The 19,258-nt window shown below is 43.8% G+C and overlaps 1 protein-coding gene across 4 annotated transcripts in view; it reads left to right on the top strand.

The window, feature by feature from the left end:
* The window catches only part of LOC115142757 (receptor-type tyrosine-protein phosphatase alpha-like), a 47,799-nt gene extending 32,147 nt beyond the window's left edge, over positions 1 to 15,652 (top strand). For 3 of the 4 annotated variants that reach the window (XM_029682468.2, XM_029682466.2, XM_029682467.2), the window contains 18 exons: positions 305 to 407; positions 2,270 to 2,343; positions 2,894 to 3,030; positions 5,112 to 5,202; positions 5,575 to 5,651; positions 6,109 to 6,145; positions 6,447 to 6,544; positions 6,830 to 6,985; positions 7,265 to 7,431; positions 7,616 to 7,751; positions 8,694 to 8,840; positions 9,113 to 9,206; positions 9,374 to 9,450; positions 9,727 to 9,861; positions 10,827 to 10,952; positions 11,136 to 11,287; positions 11,455 to 11,590; positions 12,313 to 15,652. In XM_029682468.2, the coding sequence (XP_029538328.1) occupies positions 305 to 407; positions 2,270 to 2,343; positions 2,894 to 3,030; positions 5,112 to 5,202; positions 5,575 to 5,651; positions 6,109 to 6,145; positions 6,447 to 6,544; positions 6,830 to 6,985; positions 7,265 to 7,431; positions 7,616 to 7,751; positions 8,694 to 8,840; positions 9,113 to 9,206; positions 9,374 to 9,450; positions 9,727 to 9,861; positions 10,827 to 10,952; positions 11,136 to 11,287; positions 11,455 to 11,590; positions 12,313 to 12,387 (2,018 nt within the window). In that variant the 3' untranslated portion in view covers positions 12,388 to 15,652. The remainder of the gene's footprint in view (positions 1 to 304; positions 408 to 2,269; positions 2,344 to 2,893; positions 3,031 to 5,111; positions 5,203 to 5,574; positions 5,652 to 6,108; positions 6,146 to 6,446; positions 6,545 to 6,829; positions 6,986 to 7,264; positions 7,432 to 7,615; positions 7,752 to 8,693; positions 8,841 to 9,112; positions 9,207 to 9,373; positions 9,451 to 9,726; positions 9,862 to 10,826; positions 10,953 to 11,135; positions 11,288 to 11,454; positions 11,591 to 12,312) is intronic. The other variant, XM_029682469.2, reaches the window with a different exon arrangement.
* Positions 15,653 to 19,258: the final 3,606 nt, after the last annotated feature.

The following is a 19,258-nucleotide window of genomic DNA, read 5'->3' as shown; positions in this document are numbered from 1 at the left end:
CCTTACTTAGGAGCTCCTGTAATCGGTGCAGAGATCATGGAGTAGACAGTTTCATACAGCCTGTCTGACGCATACTGTTAACTATTAACAGTATTGAATAGTATTAGTTTTCTTTCAAATACTTGAGCTGATTTGTGCGCTTGATTGAGCTTGCCTGGTGCGATGGATCCAATGAATTGTCCAAAAAGTGCCAATCCAAACCCCATTGGGGCACCCGAGACCGGCTCAATCAAATGCCAAATCGAACTTGTACAAATTTTTTGAATGTTGTTAAATTCTCTCTCTCTCTCCCTCGTTCTCTCAGACCAAAATACGCAATCAGATGACACGCCCATCATTGCGGTGATGGTGGCTCTGTCATCCCTGCTCGTCATCGTCTTCATCATCATCATCCTCTATATGCTCAGGTCAGTCATGTTCCTCTGGCAGAAACAACCCACACCACTCATCTGGGTTGTGTTCAAAACCTTTCGTTCATCTTGTACTTGGCCTGTGTGGTCCAGCGGAAACTCGTCCCTGGATCGTGTTCATCAGGCACCAAATAGAAGAAACGGACTGAAACGGGGAGGGGCTTCCTGAACTTGTCCAATAAAAGTTTTTAAAAAATATGGCTACATTTTGATATGGTGTACCATAATGAATACACCCTGGTTTTCTCCCCCACAGTTGCACCTTCAGCCTTATGTCTCAGGGAAGCATTTTTAAACGGAAAAGAGAAGTTTGGATGCAGGCATGATTTATCTTTGAAATAGAGCTATACAATAGTCAGATATGTACCATGCTAACGGAGTCGTACACACCTACTCACACAATTCATTACACATTGTAAAAGCGCAGAGCAGGAAACCGTTTGCTTGTCTTCTTTCATATACAAACACCCTATGGAGGCCAGTGTGAATGAACCAAGTGTCATAGTAGTTACCATGGCAATGGCCGTGTGGGTGATATTCTGCATGTACAAGGCCTTCAGAAAGTATTCCCACCCCATCGACTTTTCCACATTTTGTTATTACAGCCTGAATTGAAATGGATTAAATCGAGATCGTTTCAATGATCTACACAAAATACTCTCATGTCGACGTTGAATTATGTTTTTAGAAATGTGAACCAATTCATAAAAAGCTTAAATGTCCGGAGTCAATAAAGTATGTTTTGTTACGGCAAGCCTAAGTTCAGGAGTAAAAAGTTTCTTAACAAGAAGTCACACGTTGCATGGACTCCTCATGTGTGCAAAAAATAGGGTTGATTTTTAAACGACTACTGCAGCTCTCTGTACCCAACGCATACAATTATCTGTATGTTCCCTCAGTCGAGCAGTGAATTTCAAGCAGAACGACCAGGGATGTTTTCCAATGGTTGACAAATAGCCTATTGGCCTAAAAAAAGATGGACGTCCTTTTTTAACTCCGTTGCCGGTTAGGAAGTGACTGAGGAGGTATTAACAACATTGTAGTTACTCCACAATACTAACTTAAATGACAGTGAAAAGAATTCAGCCTTTTCAGAATAAAAATATATTGTTTGCATTTAGGGCGCTAAAGTAATACTGCATAAAAAATGAGGCAAAGAAATGTACTTTTTTGTCTTGAATACAACGTGTTATCTTTGGGGAAATTCCAACACATCACTGAGTCCCACTCTTCCTATTTTCAAGCATGGTGGTGGCTCTATCATGTTATGGGTATGCTTGTCATCAGCACAGACTAGGGAGTTTTAGGATAAGAAGACACAGACTATAGCTAAGCACAGGCAAAATCCTAGGGGAAAACCTGGTTGTCTGCTTTCCAAAGACACTTGGGGACATTCACCATTCAGCAGGACAATTACCTAAAACACAAGGCCAAATATCCACTGGGGTTGCTGACCAAGATGACATTGAATGTTCCCGAGTGGCCTAGTTAAAGTTTTGACTTAAATCGGCTTGAAAATCTATGGGAAAACATGAAAATGGCTGTCTAGCAATTATCAACAATCAATTTGACAGATTTTTTTTAAATGATTTTTTAAAGAATAATGGGCAGGTGTTGTACAACCCCTAAAGACTCACAGCTGTATTCGATGGCAAAGGTGATTCTAACATGTCCTGACTCTTGGGGTGGGGGTGGTTGAATACTTGTTTTACGTTACCAAAAAGTAGTAAATCTCTTCCATTTTGACATAACCGTGTATTTTGTGTAGGCCGTTGACTTTTTAATCCCACTTTGTGACACTACAAAATGTGGAAAAAGTCAAAGGGTGTGAGTATTCGTGTGTGTCGTATGATTGACAGGTTTAAGAAGTACAAGCAGGCCGGCAGCCATTCCAACTCCTTCAGGCTGACCAACGGTAGATCAGATGATACAGGTAACCGTGTGTGTGTGTGTGTGTGTGTGTGTGTGTGTGTGTGTGTGTGTGTACACACACACACGTGTGTTTTCTGTGTGAGAACGTGCATGTTTTTTCTGTGGTCGTACATTTACCAGAATTTTTATGCATGTCTCTATCATAGCCAACTTTCTCCATTGTTCTGTGTTCAGATAAAATTACATTGGTTTTCTGATCATTTACTGATTCGTGGCCAAAGCAGTTGTTCAATATGATGAATTGTGGCACACTAGCAGTGTTGGATTGTTTTATGGCGCCCCCTTGTGGGCTTTTATTAACACACCCACTGTCAGTTTGGAGAAGTTACATGTGTAGATTAGAATCTGTTTTATTGTATAACATATTTATCATAATATAACATTTTCTATAGTTCATTAATTTATAATAATTTGTTGGTGAATGTCTCACTATCTTTGTTGTTGGCAGTGTCTCAACAATAAGGGTTTTTCTCTCCCCCCCTTCCCCTGTGGGCCTCAATCGCCACCTATCTTTCCTGTCCCATTACTTCCCTCCCTTCCTGCTCTTGCAGAGCTCCAGAGTGTGCCGCTATTGGCCCGCTCGCCTAGCACCAACAGGAAGTACCCACCCCTTGTTGTTGACAAGCTGGAGGAGGATATGAATCGTCGCATGGCTGATGACAACAAGCTCTTCCGGGAGGAGTTCAATGTATGGAGTCTGCATGCACATGCATACATACATACATGCATACATGCATGCATGCATACATACATACATACATACATACATACATACATACATACATACATACATACATACATACATACATACATACATACATACATACATACATACATACATACATACATACATACATACATACATACATGCATGCATACATACAAGTCAAACCTACAAGTCAAACATTTGGACACACCTACTCATTCAAGGGCTTTTCTTTATTTGTGCTATTTCCTACATTGTAGAATGATAGTGAAGACATCAACTTTGAAATATCACATATGGAATCTTGTAATAACCAAAGAACTGTTAAACAAATCAAAATATATTTGATGTTCTTCAAGTAGCCACCCTTTGTCTTGATGACAGCTTTAGATACTTTTGGCATTCTCTCAACCAGCTTCATGAGGTAGTCACCTGGAATTCATTTGAATTAAAAGGTGGTCCTTGTTAAAAGTTAATTTGTAGAATTTCTTTCCTTCTTAATGCGTTTGAGTTGTGTTGTGACAAGGTAGGGGTGGTATACAGAAGATAGCCCTACTTGGTAAAAGAGTGTGCAGAATATTTCAATAATGTTGAACGTTTCTTCAAGTGCAGTCGCACAAACCATAGAGCACTATGGCGAATCAGGCTGTCATGATGACCTCCACAGGAAAGGAAGACCCAGAGTTACCTCTGCTGCATAGGATACGTTCATTAGTGTTACCAGCCTCAGAATTTGTAGCCCAAATAAATGCTTCAGGAACAGACACCTCTCAACCTCAACTGTTTAGATGAGACTGTGTGAATCAGGCCTTCATGGTCGAATTGCTGCAAAGAAACCACTACTAAAGGACACCAATAAGAAGAAGAGACTTGATTGGGCCGAGAAACACAAGCAATGGACATTCTATCGGTGGAAATCTGTCCTTTGGTCTGATGAGTCCAAATTTTTGATATTTTTTGGTTCCGGCCCGCCGTGTCTTTGTGACGCAGAGTAGGTGAACAGATGATCTCCGCATGTTTTGTTCCCACCATGAAGCATGGAGGAGAAGGTGTGATGGTGCTTTGCTGGTGACACTGTCAGTGATTTATTTAGAATTCAAGGCACACTTAACCAGCATGGCTACCACATCATTCTGCAGCGATATGCCATCCCATCTGGTTTGCGCTTAGTGGAAATTTCATTTTATTTTTTCAATAGGACAATGACCCAAAACACACCTCCAGGCTATGTAAGGGCTATTTGAACAAGAATGAGAGTGATGGAGTGCTCCGTCGGATGACCCGGACTCCACAATCACCCGACCTCAACCCAATTGCGATGGTTTGGGATGCGGTGTACCGCAGAGTGAAGAAAAAGCAGCCAACAAGTGCTCAGCATATGTGGGAACTCCTTCAAGACTGTTAGAAAAGCATTCCAGGTGAAGCAAGTTGAGAGAATGCCAAGAATGTGCAAAGCTGTCATAAAGGCAAAGGGTGGCTACTTTGAAGAATCTCAAATATAAAAAAAAAAATGTTTTCTCGTTTAACCCTTTTTTTGGGTTACTACATGATTCCGTGTGTTATTTCATAGTTCTGATGTCTTCACTATTATTCTATAATGTAGAAAATAGCAAATAAAATAAAAAAAACCTTCATTGAGTAGGTGTGTACAAACTTTTGACTGGTACTATATATATCTATATATATATACTCTCACATGCACGCACACACACACGCCTTACACACATTAGTCATCTATGGCCCTGTCAGGACAATAGGCGGGTAGAATTTGCAACTAGAATGCCCTGCATGGGACTAGCTACTAATTGGCGTGGTATAATCTCCTACACAGCGCCTATAAGCTGTGTCCCAATAATACCTAATACCCTTAGCTTCCTTTCCTTATTTGATTTTCGTGGAATTGCAAAGAAGAATATCACTCTAGGGACACACCGATAGGAACATGCATTACAGGGCATTCATCTCAAATAATTGTTACCTGTCTGTGTGGCTAATGGCCCTCTGTCTGTGTGGCTAATGGCCCTCTGTCTGTGTGGCTAATGGCCCTCTGTCTGTGTGTCCAGGCGCTGCCGGTGTGTCCCATCCAGGCATCATGCGACGCGGCCTCTAAGGAGGAGAACAAGGAGAAGAACCGATACGTCAACATCCTGCCATGTGAGTCCCCAACGCAGAGCTAAAGCCCAATTCTGTTTAGAAGTAGCTAGCATGGCATAGAACTGCTTGTTACCTTGTCCAAAAAAACATCCGTTGGAAATACATTGTCAACGTTGCGAACAAGAACGAATCGTAATTCAGGAAGTTGTATACAGCAACAGCTAGACCCGGCTAGTCTCTGTAAAAGAGCTAATTAGCAGCATCGAGCGGTGTTCTACAAAGTATGTTTTGCTCTCGTGGATTTCTATTCCTTGGCTTCGATCGGCATGTATTTGACATTTGCCGCTATAATGTAAATGTTTACATGTAGCTCCTGTTTAAAACGCAGGCTTGCCGTTCATCTAATCAAGGTTCTGTTTGTGTGTGTTTCAGATGACCACTCCAGGGTGCATCTGTCGTCTCTAGAGGGAGTTCCAGACTCTGACTTCATCAATGCGTCCTTCATCAACGTGAGTGACTCCACAAGCCATGGACATCGATGACAAGCTGTGTCTGACGTGTTTTTTCAATCTTTTTTTTATATTGAGCTACCCCTCGGCCAGTTCTCCCTTGTCAGAGAGGTCTTTTGACCTCCATGGGACTCCCGGGATAAATAACGTTTAAACGGATCGATAAAAGGTTGCGTTAGAATGGTGACACATTCATCACTCTTGCTCTCTCGCCGTCCCTCTGTGTCGCTCTCCTTTGCACTCTCTTTTTATAAAAAATACTATTTCATTTGTAGAACGCATGTCCCACTCTCGGTGTGCATGACGTTTTGAAACGGCAGAAAGTAGAGAAACACGGACGAGACATCAGAACTTTACTTAACGATGCAAAAGACATGGTCAGTAAACGGATTCAGCGTTCAAACAAAACGTTTTTTTCCTCAACCCTTTTCCTTTTCTGCCGTCCTCTTGTTCTCAGGGTTACCAAGAGAAGAACAAGTTCATTGCAGCTCAAGGTAAGGTGGCTATTCTAGCTAGCCGCTGGGATAGGCTCATGTAATGCACCCTATTCCCAATTTAGTGCCCTACGTTTGCACCAGAGTCATTGCATCCTATTCACTACGTAGTGCACCAAATAGGGAATCGTGTTCCGTATGGGACGCAGGCCCGGGATTAAAGCACCCCGTCTCTCGGTTCCATTCAATCTGATGAGCTTTATTGGCATCCGTAATATGACGACGTATTACATTGCCAAATCAAACGTACGGGTTTTGCATTTAATCAGTGATGATAATATAGCTCTTCTGTCTCTCTCAGGGCCAAAGGAGGAGACGGTAAACGACTTCTGGAGAATGATCTGGGAACAGAACACTGCCACCATCGTGATGGTGACCAACCTGAAGGAGAGAAAAGAGGTAGGGAAAGAAGGGGGTGGGGTGAGAACTGGGGTGTGTTCAGGAAGGTGAAACGTTCAGAACGTTGCCTATTTTTAACACTTTAAAGGCATTTATAATATATGTTCTAAGAAATGTATTTGGATCTGAACCGTTCTGTAAACTTGCACCCTCCTGAAAAGACCCCGGCTCGGTCTTTCTTAGTAGAGGCTATATGAAGATGATGGCGTATGTTCAGCATGTCAAATTTCCAACGTGAACGTATGAGTGTACAACTATGAGTGTTTGTTTCTTTTCATTTGAAAGAAATCCATACAGCGGCAATCTCTCTGTGTGTCTCAGTGTAAGTGTGCCCAGTACTGGCCTGACCAGGGCTGCTGGACCTACGGCAACATCCGGGTCTCTGTGGAAGACATGATGGTGCTGGTGGACTACACCATCCGCAAGTTCTGCATCCAACAGGTAACCCTGGCGTCCCCCTCTTCTCACCTCTGTATCCACAGGTACGCTTCTCTTCCCTCCCTCCCTCGTTTATCCTCTTTTCTCCTGGCTCCTCTCACCACACCATCTATCAAACCCATGCCCTACAGACACCAAGCGTTCTCTAATGAACAACACGCTTAGCAGGTCTCTAAAATGTGAGCGAGGTAAAGGTTAAGGTGAAGATGGCACTAAGCTTGTATGATACTTCAAAACAGTTATACTAAAGGTGTCTCTGCCACCCCCCACCCCTCTCTCTAGGTGGGGGATGTGGGGGGTAAGAAGCCCCAGCGGCTGGTGACCCAGTTCCACTTCACCAGCTGGCCAGACTTTGGCGTTCCCTTCACACCCATCGGCATGCTTAAGTTCCTCAAGAAGGTCAAGACCTGCAACCCCCAGTACTCCGGCCCCATCGTGGTCCACTGCAGGTCAGTGTGTGTCTTATTGGTGGCAGCTGAGGTGGTTCACCGATGCCAAGCTAATGCCTAGATTTAAGCTGACTGGGCTAACACGACACAGGTTCAGTCACACACTACAAAGTAGCTTTCTGTTTATGTTAGTTTCTGACTCACGCTCTCTCTCTCTACCTGTGTGTGTCGGACTGTGTATCAGTGCGGGGGTGGGGAGGACAGGTACCTTCATAGTGATAGACGCCATGTTGGATATGATGAACACCGAGAGGAAGGTGGACGTCTTTGGCTTCGTCACGCGCATCAGAGCCCAGCGCTGCCAAATGGTCCAGACCGACGTAAGTTGTTATGACCACAACATTACCCAGACTGCAATAAGATTACAACATTACCCTGACTGCAATAAGACCACAACATTACCCAGACTGCAATAAGACCACAACATTACCCAGACTGCAATAAGACCACAACATTACCCAGACTGCAATAAGATTACAACATAACATTATTACCCTGACTTGAACAAGACCACAACATTACCCAGACTGCAATAAGATTACAACATAACATTATTACCCTGACTTGAATAAGACCACAACATTATCCTGACTTGAACAAGACCCCACAACATTACCCTGACTGCAATAAGACCACAACATTATCCTGACTTGAACAAGACCCCACAACATTACCCAGACTGCAATAAGACCACAACATTATCCTGACTTGAACAAGACCCCACAACATTACCCAGACTGCAATAAGACCACAACATTATCCTGACTTGAACAAGACCCCACAACATTACCCAGACTGCAATAAGACCACAACATTATCCTGACTTGAACAAGACCCCACAACATTACCCTGACTGCAATAAGACCACAACATTATCCTGACTTGAACAAGACCCCACAACATTACCCAGACTGCAATAAGACCACAACATTATCCTGACTTGAACAAGACCCCACAACATTATCCTGACTTGAATAAGACCACAACGTTACCCTGACTTGAATAAAGACCACAACGTTACCCTGACTTGAATAAAGACCACACACTCACATCATTATAATGTATGAATTATATAAACAGGTTTCCACTCAAGTCTCAAATTGGGAGCTTTGAGTGTGTGGGTATTACCTGTTCATGTTGTGTTCTCTTCTGACACCTCTTGTGGATGTATAATATGAGCATCGCAAGTATACTAAAAGTCTATGAGGATTTCGCTCTCTCGTCCTTCTCTCTCTACTTCACCCTCTTCCTTCTCCCCACAGATGCAATACGTGTTCATCTTCCAGGCCATGCTGGAGCACTACCTGTACGGAGACACAGAGCTGGAGGTGACCTCCCTGGAGTCCCACCTGGCTAAGCTCTACGCCCCCTCCGCCGCCGGCTGTGGGGGCATGGAAGCAGAGTTCAAGGTGATTTTGTTTGTCTGGTGTAATGGAGTAGTCCCAAAAGTGCAAGCTAAATCAAGCGCACCTCAGCTACAAGTGTTTAAAAGGATTTGACCATAGCACATCTATTTGACTCAAATGGAAGAAAATTGATGGTCGTTTTTGTTTGATGTTGCAAAATGTTTTGCTACGGTGTGCACTAATGAATATGATTAAAGTTTAAACTGATGCAGTGGCAGTTGACTTGAGAGCATTTTTCCCCCTAGGTAAGCCTCTGGTTTTGTCTCCCCACACAGAAGCTGACCTCCATCAAGATCCAGAACGACAAGATGAGGACGGGCAACCTGCCGGCAAACATGAAGAAGAACAGAGTTCTCCAGATCATCCCATGTGAGTTGACGGCTTCTACTGTTCCAGATACCTCGCCTGAGACCTCAAGACTTGTGTTAGCTCCCCGAGCTAATGCCTAGGCTTTGGCGTAGCAGATTACTGCAGTCTAATGTTAAAGTCGGTCACAGAACTCCGTGCAATGTAACCTGTTTGTGGGTGTCTTGTAGACGAGTTCAACAGAGTGATCAATCCAGTCAAGAGAGGGGAGGAGAGCACGGATTATGTCAACGCTTCCTTCATTGATGTGAGTAGACAGTCGCTCTGCGTTACGGGTTTTGAAAATTAGACCAATTAACAGAACTTTTAGCGCCAATACAAGTAACTATTCACATGTAGGTTGAATGTAAGGATAAGCCTGTCTTGAAATGATCGTGGAGGTAGAGAACATTGGCGAGGGTCTGGGAAGGTTACACAACTGATAAAGGCCGAAATGGCTCCTACAATGGTTGTTGTGGAGGTGTGTGTGGTTTCGTGTGTGTGTAGTTTCGTGTGTCCTAGCTGACCTGTGTGTCTGGTCCAGGGCTACCGTCAGAAGGACTCGTACATGGCCAGTCAGGGCCCGCTGCAGCACACCATCGAAGACTTCTGGAGGATGATCTGGGAGTGGAGGAGCTGCTCCATAGTCATGCTCACTGAGCTGGAGGAGAGAGGACAGGTATGGAGAGATGGACCTTTTACTCAGCCCAGTCATGCCATGCCAGAAGTAGAGAGAACAATTATTGGAAGGGGAAAGTCCTCTTATTGGTCTGGTTCTGTCTTGTCATTAGAGGATCGTTCTCTGCTAGTTTAACTACATCCTGGAGCTGAATGCACAGTGCCATGAGCCTGGGAAACGACTGCGCTTCACATACTTTGTCTCTTTTTCTCCCGCTCTCTCTCCCATCTCCCGCTCTCTCTCCATATCCCGCTCTCTCTCCCGCTCTCTCTCCCATCTCCCGCTCTCTCTCCCATCTCCCGCTCTCTCTCCCATCTCCCGCTCTCTCTCCCATCTCCCGCTCTCTCTCCCATCTCCCGCTCTCTCTCCCATCTCCCGCTCTCTCTCCCATCTCCCGCTCTCTCTCCATCTCCCGCTCTCTCTCCATCTCCCGCTCTCTCTCCATCTCCCGCTCTCTCTCCATCTCCCGCTCTCTCTCCATCTCCCGCTCTCTCTCCATCTCCCGCTCTCTCTCCATCTCCCCGCTCTCTCTCCATCTCCCGCTCTCTCTCCATCTCCCGCTCTCTCTCCATCTCCCGCTCTCTCTCCATCTCCCGCTCTCTCTCCATCTCCCGCTCTCTCTCCATCTCCCGCTCTCTCTCCCTCTCCCGCTCTCTCTCCATCTCCCGCTCTCTCTCCATCTCCCGCTCTCTCTCCCATCTCCCGCTCTCTCTCCCATCTCCCGCTCTCTCTCTCTCTCCCGCTCTCTCTCCCTCTCCCGCTCTCTCTCTCTCCGCGCTCTCTCTCTCTCTCCCGCTCTCCCTCTCCCGCTCTCTCTCTCTCCATCTCCCGCTTCTCTCTCTCCATCTCCCGCGCTCTCTCCTCTCCATCTCCCCGCTCTCTCCATCTCCCATCTCTCTCTCTCCCATCTCCCGCTCTCTCTCCCATCTCCTCTCTCCCGCTCTCTCTCCCATCTCCCGCTGTAGGAAAAGTGTGCTCAGTATTGGCCCAGTGACGGGGTGATGGTGTGTGGTGACCTCTCCATCGAGCTGAAGAGGGAGGAGGAGAGTGAGAGCTACACTGTTAGAGACCTCCTGGTTACCAACAACCGGGTGAGGACAGAGACCACCTCGAACCCCCCAAAAAAACCTCTAGTAGTCAACACAACCCATTCAAAACACCATCTGCACACACACCCTAAGCCAAGGTCAACTGAATTCAGTCACGTCTGTGTGTCTTCAGAGTGTGGGTGTGTCTCCCTTACCCTCTCCCTCTTACTCGCTCGCTGTCTTTAGGAGAACAAGGCTCGTGCGGTGAGGCAGTTCCATTTTCATGGCTGGCCGGAGGTGGGCATCCCCAGCGACGGAAAGGGGATGATCAACATCATCGCCGCGGTCCAGAAGCAGCAGCAACAATCTGGCAACCACCCCATCACTGTCCACTGCAGGTAACCTTCACCTAACGTTCTAACAATGTTCGAGTCAATACCTTTACAGAAATGTGTAACCTAACATCCAACTCTGTAGCATTTGCCATTTATTGTTGTGTTTTTTTTTTTTTTGTGGGTGCGCGTGCGTCTAACCTTGGTTTATCTGTGTGTGTGTGTGTTGTCAGTGCGGGCGCGGGGCGGACGGGGACCTTCTGTGCCCTGAGCACGGTCCTGGAGCGGGTGAAGGCTGAGGCCATCCTGGATGTCTTTCAGACTGTCAAGAGCCTCCGGCTGCAGAGGCCCCACATGGTGCAGACACTGGTGAGGACACGCTATGGACATAATTTATCACACAAAAAGAGAAGAATTATATATATGCTGTAAAGCTCATTATAATCTGCTGCGCAATGTAATTATACACCTTTAATGATGTACTTTTTAAAATGTGTTTGGCCAACTGTTCACTGCATGTGATGCATTTAGGAGTTGCAAGCTTAGGAACTCGCATTCAGTAAAATGCCTTCCTGTCTTTTTTATTATTATGGTTAACTCGTGGCCAAAATCCTCGTGAATAATGTGGAAAGTATTGTGAAAATGGTGCTGCTTAGTGTCTAGCATACCATGTTTGTTGTCAACAACAACATGTGAACACAATTAAGCTAGCGTAAACTCCTCAACGAGCTCTTGGCTCACCTAGTTAGAAACTCCACATTTATTTATTTTTTTCCCCCTCCATTTCTTCTTAATAGGTGATCATCACCAAATGAGACATTGTCTGTGTGTGTGCTTGAGTTCATTTACTTTTGAATCGTTTAGCAGACGTTAAGTGCCTTGCTCAAGGGCAAATCGGCAGATTTTTCGGTTACTGGCCCAATGCTCCTAACCGCTAGGCGACCTGCCGCCCTTTTCTCTGCTGTTTTTAGACGGCATTGGAAGCAACTTTTTCGGCGACTTTTGCAATTCAGTTTGTGCAAATGAATTGATCTTGGTTGTGTACTTTATATTTTCTACTCATCATTGGGATGTTCTCTCTTGTGTTTTAGGAGCAGTACGAGTTCTGCTACAAAGTGGTCCAGGAGTATATCGATGCCTTTTCTGACTACGCCAACTTCAAGTAGGGACCCACACAGGGGACGGACATCCGTACGCAGTCATAAACACACACCAAACCCACACGTACCGGACGGAAAGAAAACTAACTGTTCACGGCTTAGATGACTGGGCAGCCTGCGTGCACAGAGGAAAAGGGAATTGAAGTTTTGTGACGGAGCCAAGTGCAGCGCTGCAGTGTACCGGAGGGAGTGAATATCAGAGATGCCTTCTTGAATATTTTGTAATATTGAGCTTGTTAATACGGGCCCCTTGTCCCTATCCCCCCCCCCCCCCCCCACACATCTATCCCACCCACATCGACACTCCCCAATCCACCCAATGTACATATACTGTACTTACCCTGTCACATTTGGGGGTTTTGTTTTTAGGTCAAGTTTAAGTTTGGCTGCATTTTTAGGGTGACATAATGTGTTTTATGGGTATGTGTGTGTACATAGACCGTGCCAGTCAAAGGTTTGGACACACTTACTCATTCAAGGGTTTTTCTTTATTTGTTCTTTATTTTCTACATTGTAGAATAATAGTGAAGACACAAACTATGAAGTAACACATATGAAATCATGTAGTAACCAAAAAAGTGTGAAACAAATCAAAATATATGGTATATTTGAGATTCTTCAAAGTAGCCATCCTTTACCTTGATGACAGCTTTGCAAACTCTTGGTGTTTGTCTTAACCTGGAATGCTTTTCCAACAGTCTTGAAGGAGTTCCCACATATGCTGAGCACTTGTTGGCTGCTTTTCCTTCACTCTGCGGTCCAACTCCTCCCAAACCATCTCAACTGGGTTGAGGTCAGGTGATTGTGGAGGCCAGGTCATCTGATGCAGCACTCCATCACTCTCATTCTTGGTCAAATAGCCCTTACATAGCCTGGAGGTGTGTGAGGTCATTGTCCTGTTGAAAAACAAATGATGGACTCACTAAGCGCAAACCAGATGAGATGGCGTATCACTGCAGAATGCTGGTTACGCGTGCCTTGCATTCTAAATAAATCACTGACAGTGTCACCAGCAAAGCACCATCACACCACCTCCTCCATGCTTCATGGTGGGAACCATACATGCAGAGATCATCTGTTCACCTACTCTGCGTCTCACAAAGACACGGCGGTTGGAACCAAAAATCTCAACTTTGGACTCATCAGACCAAGGGACAAATTTCCACCGGTCCAATGTCCATTGCTCGTGTTTCTTGACCCAAGCAAGTCTCTTCTTCTTATTGGTGTCCTTTAGTAGTGGATTCTTTGCAGCAATTCGACCATGACGGCCTGATTCATGCAGTCTCCTCTGAAGAGTTGATGTTATGATGTGTCTGTTACATGAACTCTGAAGCATTTACTATTGCTGCAATCTGAGGCTTGTAACTCTAATAAACATATCCTCTGCAGCAGAGGTAACTGGGTTTTCCTTTCCTGTGGCGGTCCTCATGAGAGCCTGTTTTGCCATAGCGCTTGATGGATTTTGCAACTGCACTTTAAAACTTTCAAAGTTCTAGAAATGTTCTGGATTTCCTGACCTTCGTGTCTGTCATTTCTCTTTGCTTATTTTAGCTGCTCTTGTCCTGATATGGACTATCTTCTGTATACCACACTTACCTTGTCACAACACAACTGATTAGCTCAAATGCATTTGAAGGAAAGAAATTTCAAATTAACTTGACATGTCACACCTGTTAATTGAAATGCATACCAGGTGACTACATCATGAAGCTAGTTGAGAGAATGCCAGGTGTGTGCAAAGCTACCAATGCAAAGGGTGGCTACTTTGAAGAATCTAAAATATGAAATTGATTTTGATTTGTTAAACACTTTTTTTGGTTACTACATGATTCCATATGTGTTATTTCATAGTTTTGATGGTTTCACTATTTTTGTAGAAAATAGTAAAAATCAAGAAAAACCCTTGAATGAGTAGGTGTGTCCGAACTTTTGACTGGTAATGTATATAAATCGTATTCTTTAGAGGTGTATGTCAAATCGAGAGTCGAGGAAATGGTGTTTGGGTTTTCTTTGTTCTCTTTTGTTTTTTTGCGGTTGAGTGACTTGAGACTTACGTTGTTGATGGCTTTATCTGATTCAGGCTGAAGCTAAAAGCTGAGATCTTCCTTAGAGGAATGGATTTACACAGCCAATCAGAATTAATCTGTGCATATGCGCACGCACACACACACACACACAAACACGTTACAGCTGGCCAGGAGCACTTCCAGAATTGGCCTAGCCAATCACAATATCTAAACTCTTTCCACTAGTTTTCCTTTGAGTTCAAAGTTCACAGTTCACACAGAGGTCAAGGAGCCATGGCATTAGCTAAACCCACCGTTACACAAGAGCATAGCATCACACAGCCAATGATTTCTCAGGGCACAAACACACTGTATGTGTGTGTTTTAAAAGGGAGCCATGTGCCAAACAGTCTCTTCAGATGAAGGGTGAAGTTGCACCTAGATGCTGTTCTTGGGTCAGTTTTGCGTTTCCCCCATTCATAGTTAAGCATAGGATTTGGGTAGGGCGAGCTGATCCCAGAACTAAACCTAGGGGACACTTTTCCTCCCAGGAGCGTGTCTCCATCTGCGAGCCAGGCCGTCACAAGCCACATCTCTCACACACAGTCCAAGACATTGTGGCTTTGCTGCGTTTGTGTTCAAGGACATAGAAAACAATGTAGTTTAGGTGTACCTGCACATGCTTGCCGTCACAGTGGATTCTGTGTGTGTAGAACGTTTATGGAATTTGAAGTTGCCCATACCGAAAATAAATTGAATATCAAACGTCAAATATATTTAAATGTAATGGGCCTGTTGAAGATTAGGCCAACAGTGCATTCAAAATAGCCTATGCATAATGATAATGAGTAGGAGGCCCGACTGTTGCCATAATACAATTATTATTTCAGAATTTCCATTTAGAAAACTACATAGATTATGGGTCAAATAAACTAACCACGCAATTACTGTGCATGTCATGGAGATTCTCATGTATTCATATATTTAATTGCTTACAATTAGAATGGGGGAAGACATTTCCTATCTATTATTTACGTATCATTCCATTTACTTGTACTCCATTGCAGATATTTATTTTCGGTATAGGTTGTTTGAGAAGATGGCGTCAAAATGTGAAGACATCCCTCTCTGTTTTTCAACTGGGGCCTGTTCAGGATGATGAAATGTTATAGAATGTTCCGATAGAAATGTGTTGTGTAGAACATGTTTGTTTGTCATATGTAATGGAGATTTGTCAGCTCTATTCAATATATTTCTATCTGCAACATTTAGAACGTTTCACCATCTGTTGTGGCACCTCAATACTGTGCTGTTAGTGTTTTTATGACTAATACTGAGCAATGTTTTATACTTTAATGCTGTTGCTTTGATACTCCCACCCCAAAGGATTGCATTGTTACTTTTATTGTTGAAACATGTGACATGGAATGTTTGCAGTGATTTAAAAAAAAATCATTTTTTCATTCAAAATGGCTACCTACAAGGGCAGCTTGGCTAGAAACACACGCTCTGGGTTTGTGGATGAGGCCGCCGTCTTTAGTTGCGATTGTAATGAAATATAAATGATGTCAGTTAGCTAGCAACAAGTTCGAGGTCAATTCCATCTCATCTCAGTCAACTCAGGAAATTACTTGAAATTGCCAGTTGTTAGGGGGGTTCTCGTACATGTTCTCTCAATGTATGAATAGAATTTCAATTTGTCTACTTAGTTGGTTGAGTGCAAATGGAATTGCCCCTGGTCCATTAGCCAATCATAGCTACCAATTGGCCCCAAAGGATTGTAGTAAACAGTAATAGTGTGTAGAGTGCAGGTCATATGATTCCCACCCCCTTCCCATGAACCAAGGTGTCAACCCTGGTATGAGTGAATGGGGTGTAACCGATTTTGAGGTTTTTAGCTGCCATTTTGATCCTAGTTTCTCCAATGGTCTGTGGAGTTGACAGGTGTGCTAGAGAGCCATGACGATCTGCCAAGCCTAGTCGATACCAAACTCATTCTCTTATATGCAGATGGCTCTATTTGGCCCATCATAGAGGTTCAGCATCGTTTTTGTCATTAGGATAGCCATCAGTGTGTAGACAAACGCTTGCACCGCGCACAACCCCCACTGTTCAGTAGTTGGAATAGATCGGTTTGACTTCTCCCTTTTTTAATATATTTTTATAGAGCAGAAAGGAAGGAGCACAATCCAACTCTGTCAATGTGTTCGGATCATTGAATTTGACACGGGTCCCTAAAAATTCTGCACACAAAAAAACGCACCATTTATTGAGAAATTGTTGGGTTATTGTTGATTGTTCAAAAAGCTTGTGCTAGTTGCACCAAAAACAAAAAGCCCTTGATATGACTGAACAAATGATACAATGGCCAGATGGGTAACATGGCCCTTTAGATAGGAAATTACTTGATGTCAACTAGGGTTGCAATTGTTGATTTATTATCCTGTTTTAAAAGAATTCCAGTTTGGAGGATCTTTATTCCCTTCTGATTCCAGAAATCCTCCAATACTTTTTTGGGGGACATTTTTGAGGAATTTTGCAACCCTAATGTCAACATTGGAGAGGCCTTATAAAAGCCTCTGGTTATGGCCTCTAGTTAGGCCTCTAGTTCTGACTGGGAAACCTAGGTTAAACCATGGGACATAAATAGCTAGGTAGAGAACTTCAAACTGGATGTCTCATTTGGAACAGTCACTTCAACTGTCACTGTCATTTCAGACCCCGTTCTACCCAAGTGCCCGTGGGTTACCTTTTTGTTTTACTTCATGGGTGTGTTGGATCTTTGTGGTCATCAGGGTGGGTGTTTGTGTGCTCCACGAGGAGGGAGGGTTTTACTGTTCTTTTGAGTCCGAAGGTTTGCGGTTCTAGCTACCTTGGTTCCATGCAATGGTTCTGTCTGTCATTGGCTGTGTCTGAATGTTTAGCCAAATGTAATAATCCCTTTTTCCCAATGACATTGTGCCAACCCCCAACCCTGTTGACTTAGAGCTTCACAGGTGGAAAGTGCCTCACATGTTGATTTTATATGGTAAATGTTGACTGCCCTCTCCCTCACTGAGTTGGTTGAGTGTTTGTGTATAGAAGCTTGGTTAACCAGTATCACCTTACAGATTAGTACATATATTTGCCCCCTTCCCACTATCTCTGAGCCATCGTATAGAACTCTGTCGACCAAAGCACCTGTGTACAAAGCCCGAGCTGCCTCTTGGCTTTGTAACTCTTGAGACTAAGATCAGGGCCTTATTATTCTTCTGTTCATGCTCAACCAGCTTCGAGCTGACGAGGTAAAAATCTGTCGCTCTGCCCCCGGAGCAAGGCAGTTAACCCACTTCCCCCGGCACCGACGACGTGGATGTTGATTTATTAAGGCAGCCCTCTGCACCTCTCGGATTCAGAGAGGTTGGGTTAAATGCGGAAGACCCATTTCAGTTGAATACATTTAGTTGGACAACGGACTAGGTTTCCCCCTTTCCATTTCATGCTGTAACCCCGGGTTCCATTCCAATTCAAACCCATTGTTTTGTGTTCCAGCTACGTGCTGGACCTTTTGACTATTCCTTCTTTATGGCCCCTCGTTGAGTCCTCCGCCTAACCAAATATAGTTGGTATAATACATTGCCCTGAGTTACTGCAATCACAAAGACATAGTTTACTGGTTATTACAGAGGACAGCCTAGCGTGTCTGGGTCCTTCTTCCATATACCGTCTGCTAGCTGCAGATTGAAATGTGACGCAATGCCCCAGTAGAGCATTTTGAATATCCCTGTCTGAGTTACAGGGCACACCTTTCTCCAGAGACGGTGAACAATAGCGAAACAGACTGGAGGAGTGGGACTTCATAGGTTTCAACCAGTCTCTCCCCCACCCCTAAACCTGTATCTCCCCCACCCCTAAACCTGTCTCTCCTCTGAGCCCATTTAGCTGTCCCCTTTTGAGATGCCCAAAGTTGTCTCCTATCCTCTTTCTCCTTCTGCCTCTGCCTCGTTCTCTTTGCCCCTTGGGCCGGTTTTGTCTCCCTTATAACCGGTCACTGTCCCACTCCCTTCTGTACATAAATGTAGGGTTATTTATATTTCATTCCTGTCTGCTGCCTTGCTTTTGATTTTATTTTCTCATTTTTTAAGAATCTATATTAAAACTGTACTGGGACCATTTTGAAATGTATTTGATGTTTTTTGTTTTGGCTATTTTTAATTTGTATTATTATTGTTTTAAATCATTTTTAATTTGCGTTTGTTTCATTTTATAGTGTTTTGTTATTCAAAAATTTGAAAATATATGTATATATAATTATATATATGATAAAAATTATATATAATTATATAATGCCAAATGGCCTTTCAAAGCAAGATACTTGTTCAAACCTAAATAAAGTGCTTGAGATTGTTTATTGGCTACACAGCATTATCTGGTGCAGTCTGCAATAGTTACTGCAGTTCAGTGCTCATTACAGTTAATTGTGTGCGTGGATGCGCATATGTATATGAACTCAGGACACTGTCTTTCAAAGATAATTTGTAAAAATCCAAAAATATTCATTGTAAAGGGTTTAAACACTGTTTCCCATGCTTGTTCAATAAACCATATACAATTAATGAACATGCACCTGTGGAACGGTCGTTAAGACACTAACAGCTTACAGACGGTAAGCAATTAAGGTCACAGTTATGAAAACTTAGGACACTAAAGAGGCCTTTCTACTGACTCTGAAAACACCAAAAGAAAGATGCCCAGGGTCCCTGCTCATCTACATGAACATGCCTTTTATGCATGCTGCAAGGAGGCATGAGGACTGCAGATATAGCCAGGGCAATAAATTGCAACGTCTGTACTGTGAGATGCCTAAGACAGCCCTACAGGGAGACAGGACG

The sequence above is a fragment of the Oncorhynchus nerka genome, linkage group LG15, assembly GCF_034236695.1.
Source record: "Oncorhynchus nerka isolate Pitt River linkage group LG15, Oner_Uvic_2.0, whole genome shotgun sequence".
NCBI lineage: Eukaryota > Metazoa > Chordata > Actinopteri > Salmoniformes > Salmonidae > Oncorhynchus > Oncorhynchus nerka.
The sequence above is the reverse complement of the archived record's forward strand: the minus strand, read 5'-3'. Positions and strand labels throughout refer to the sequence as shown.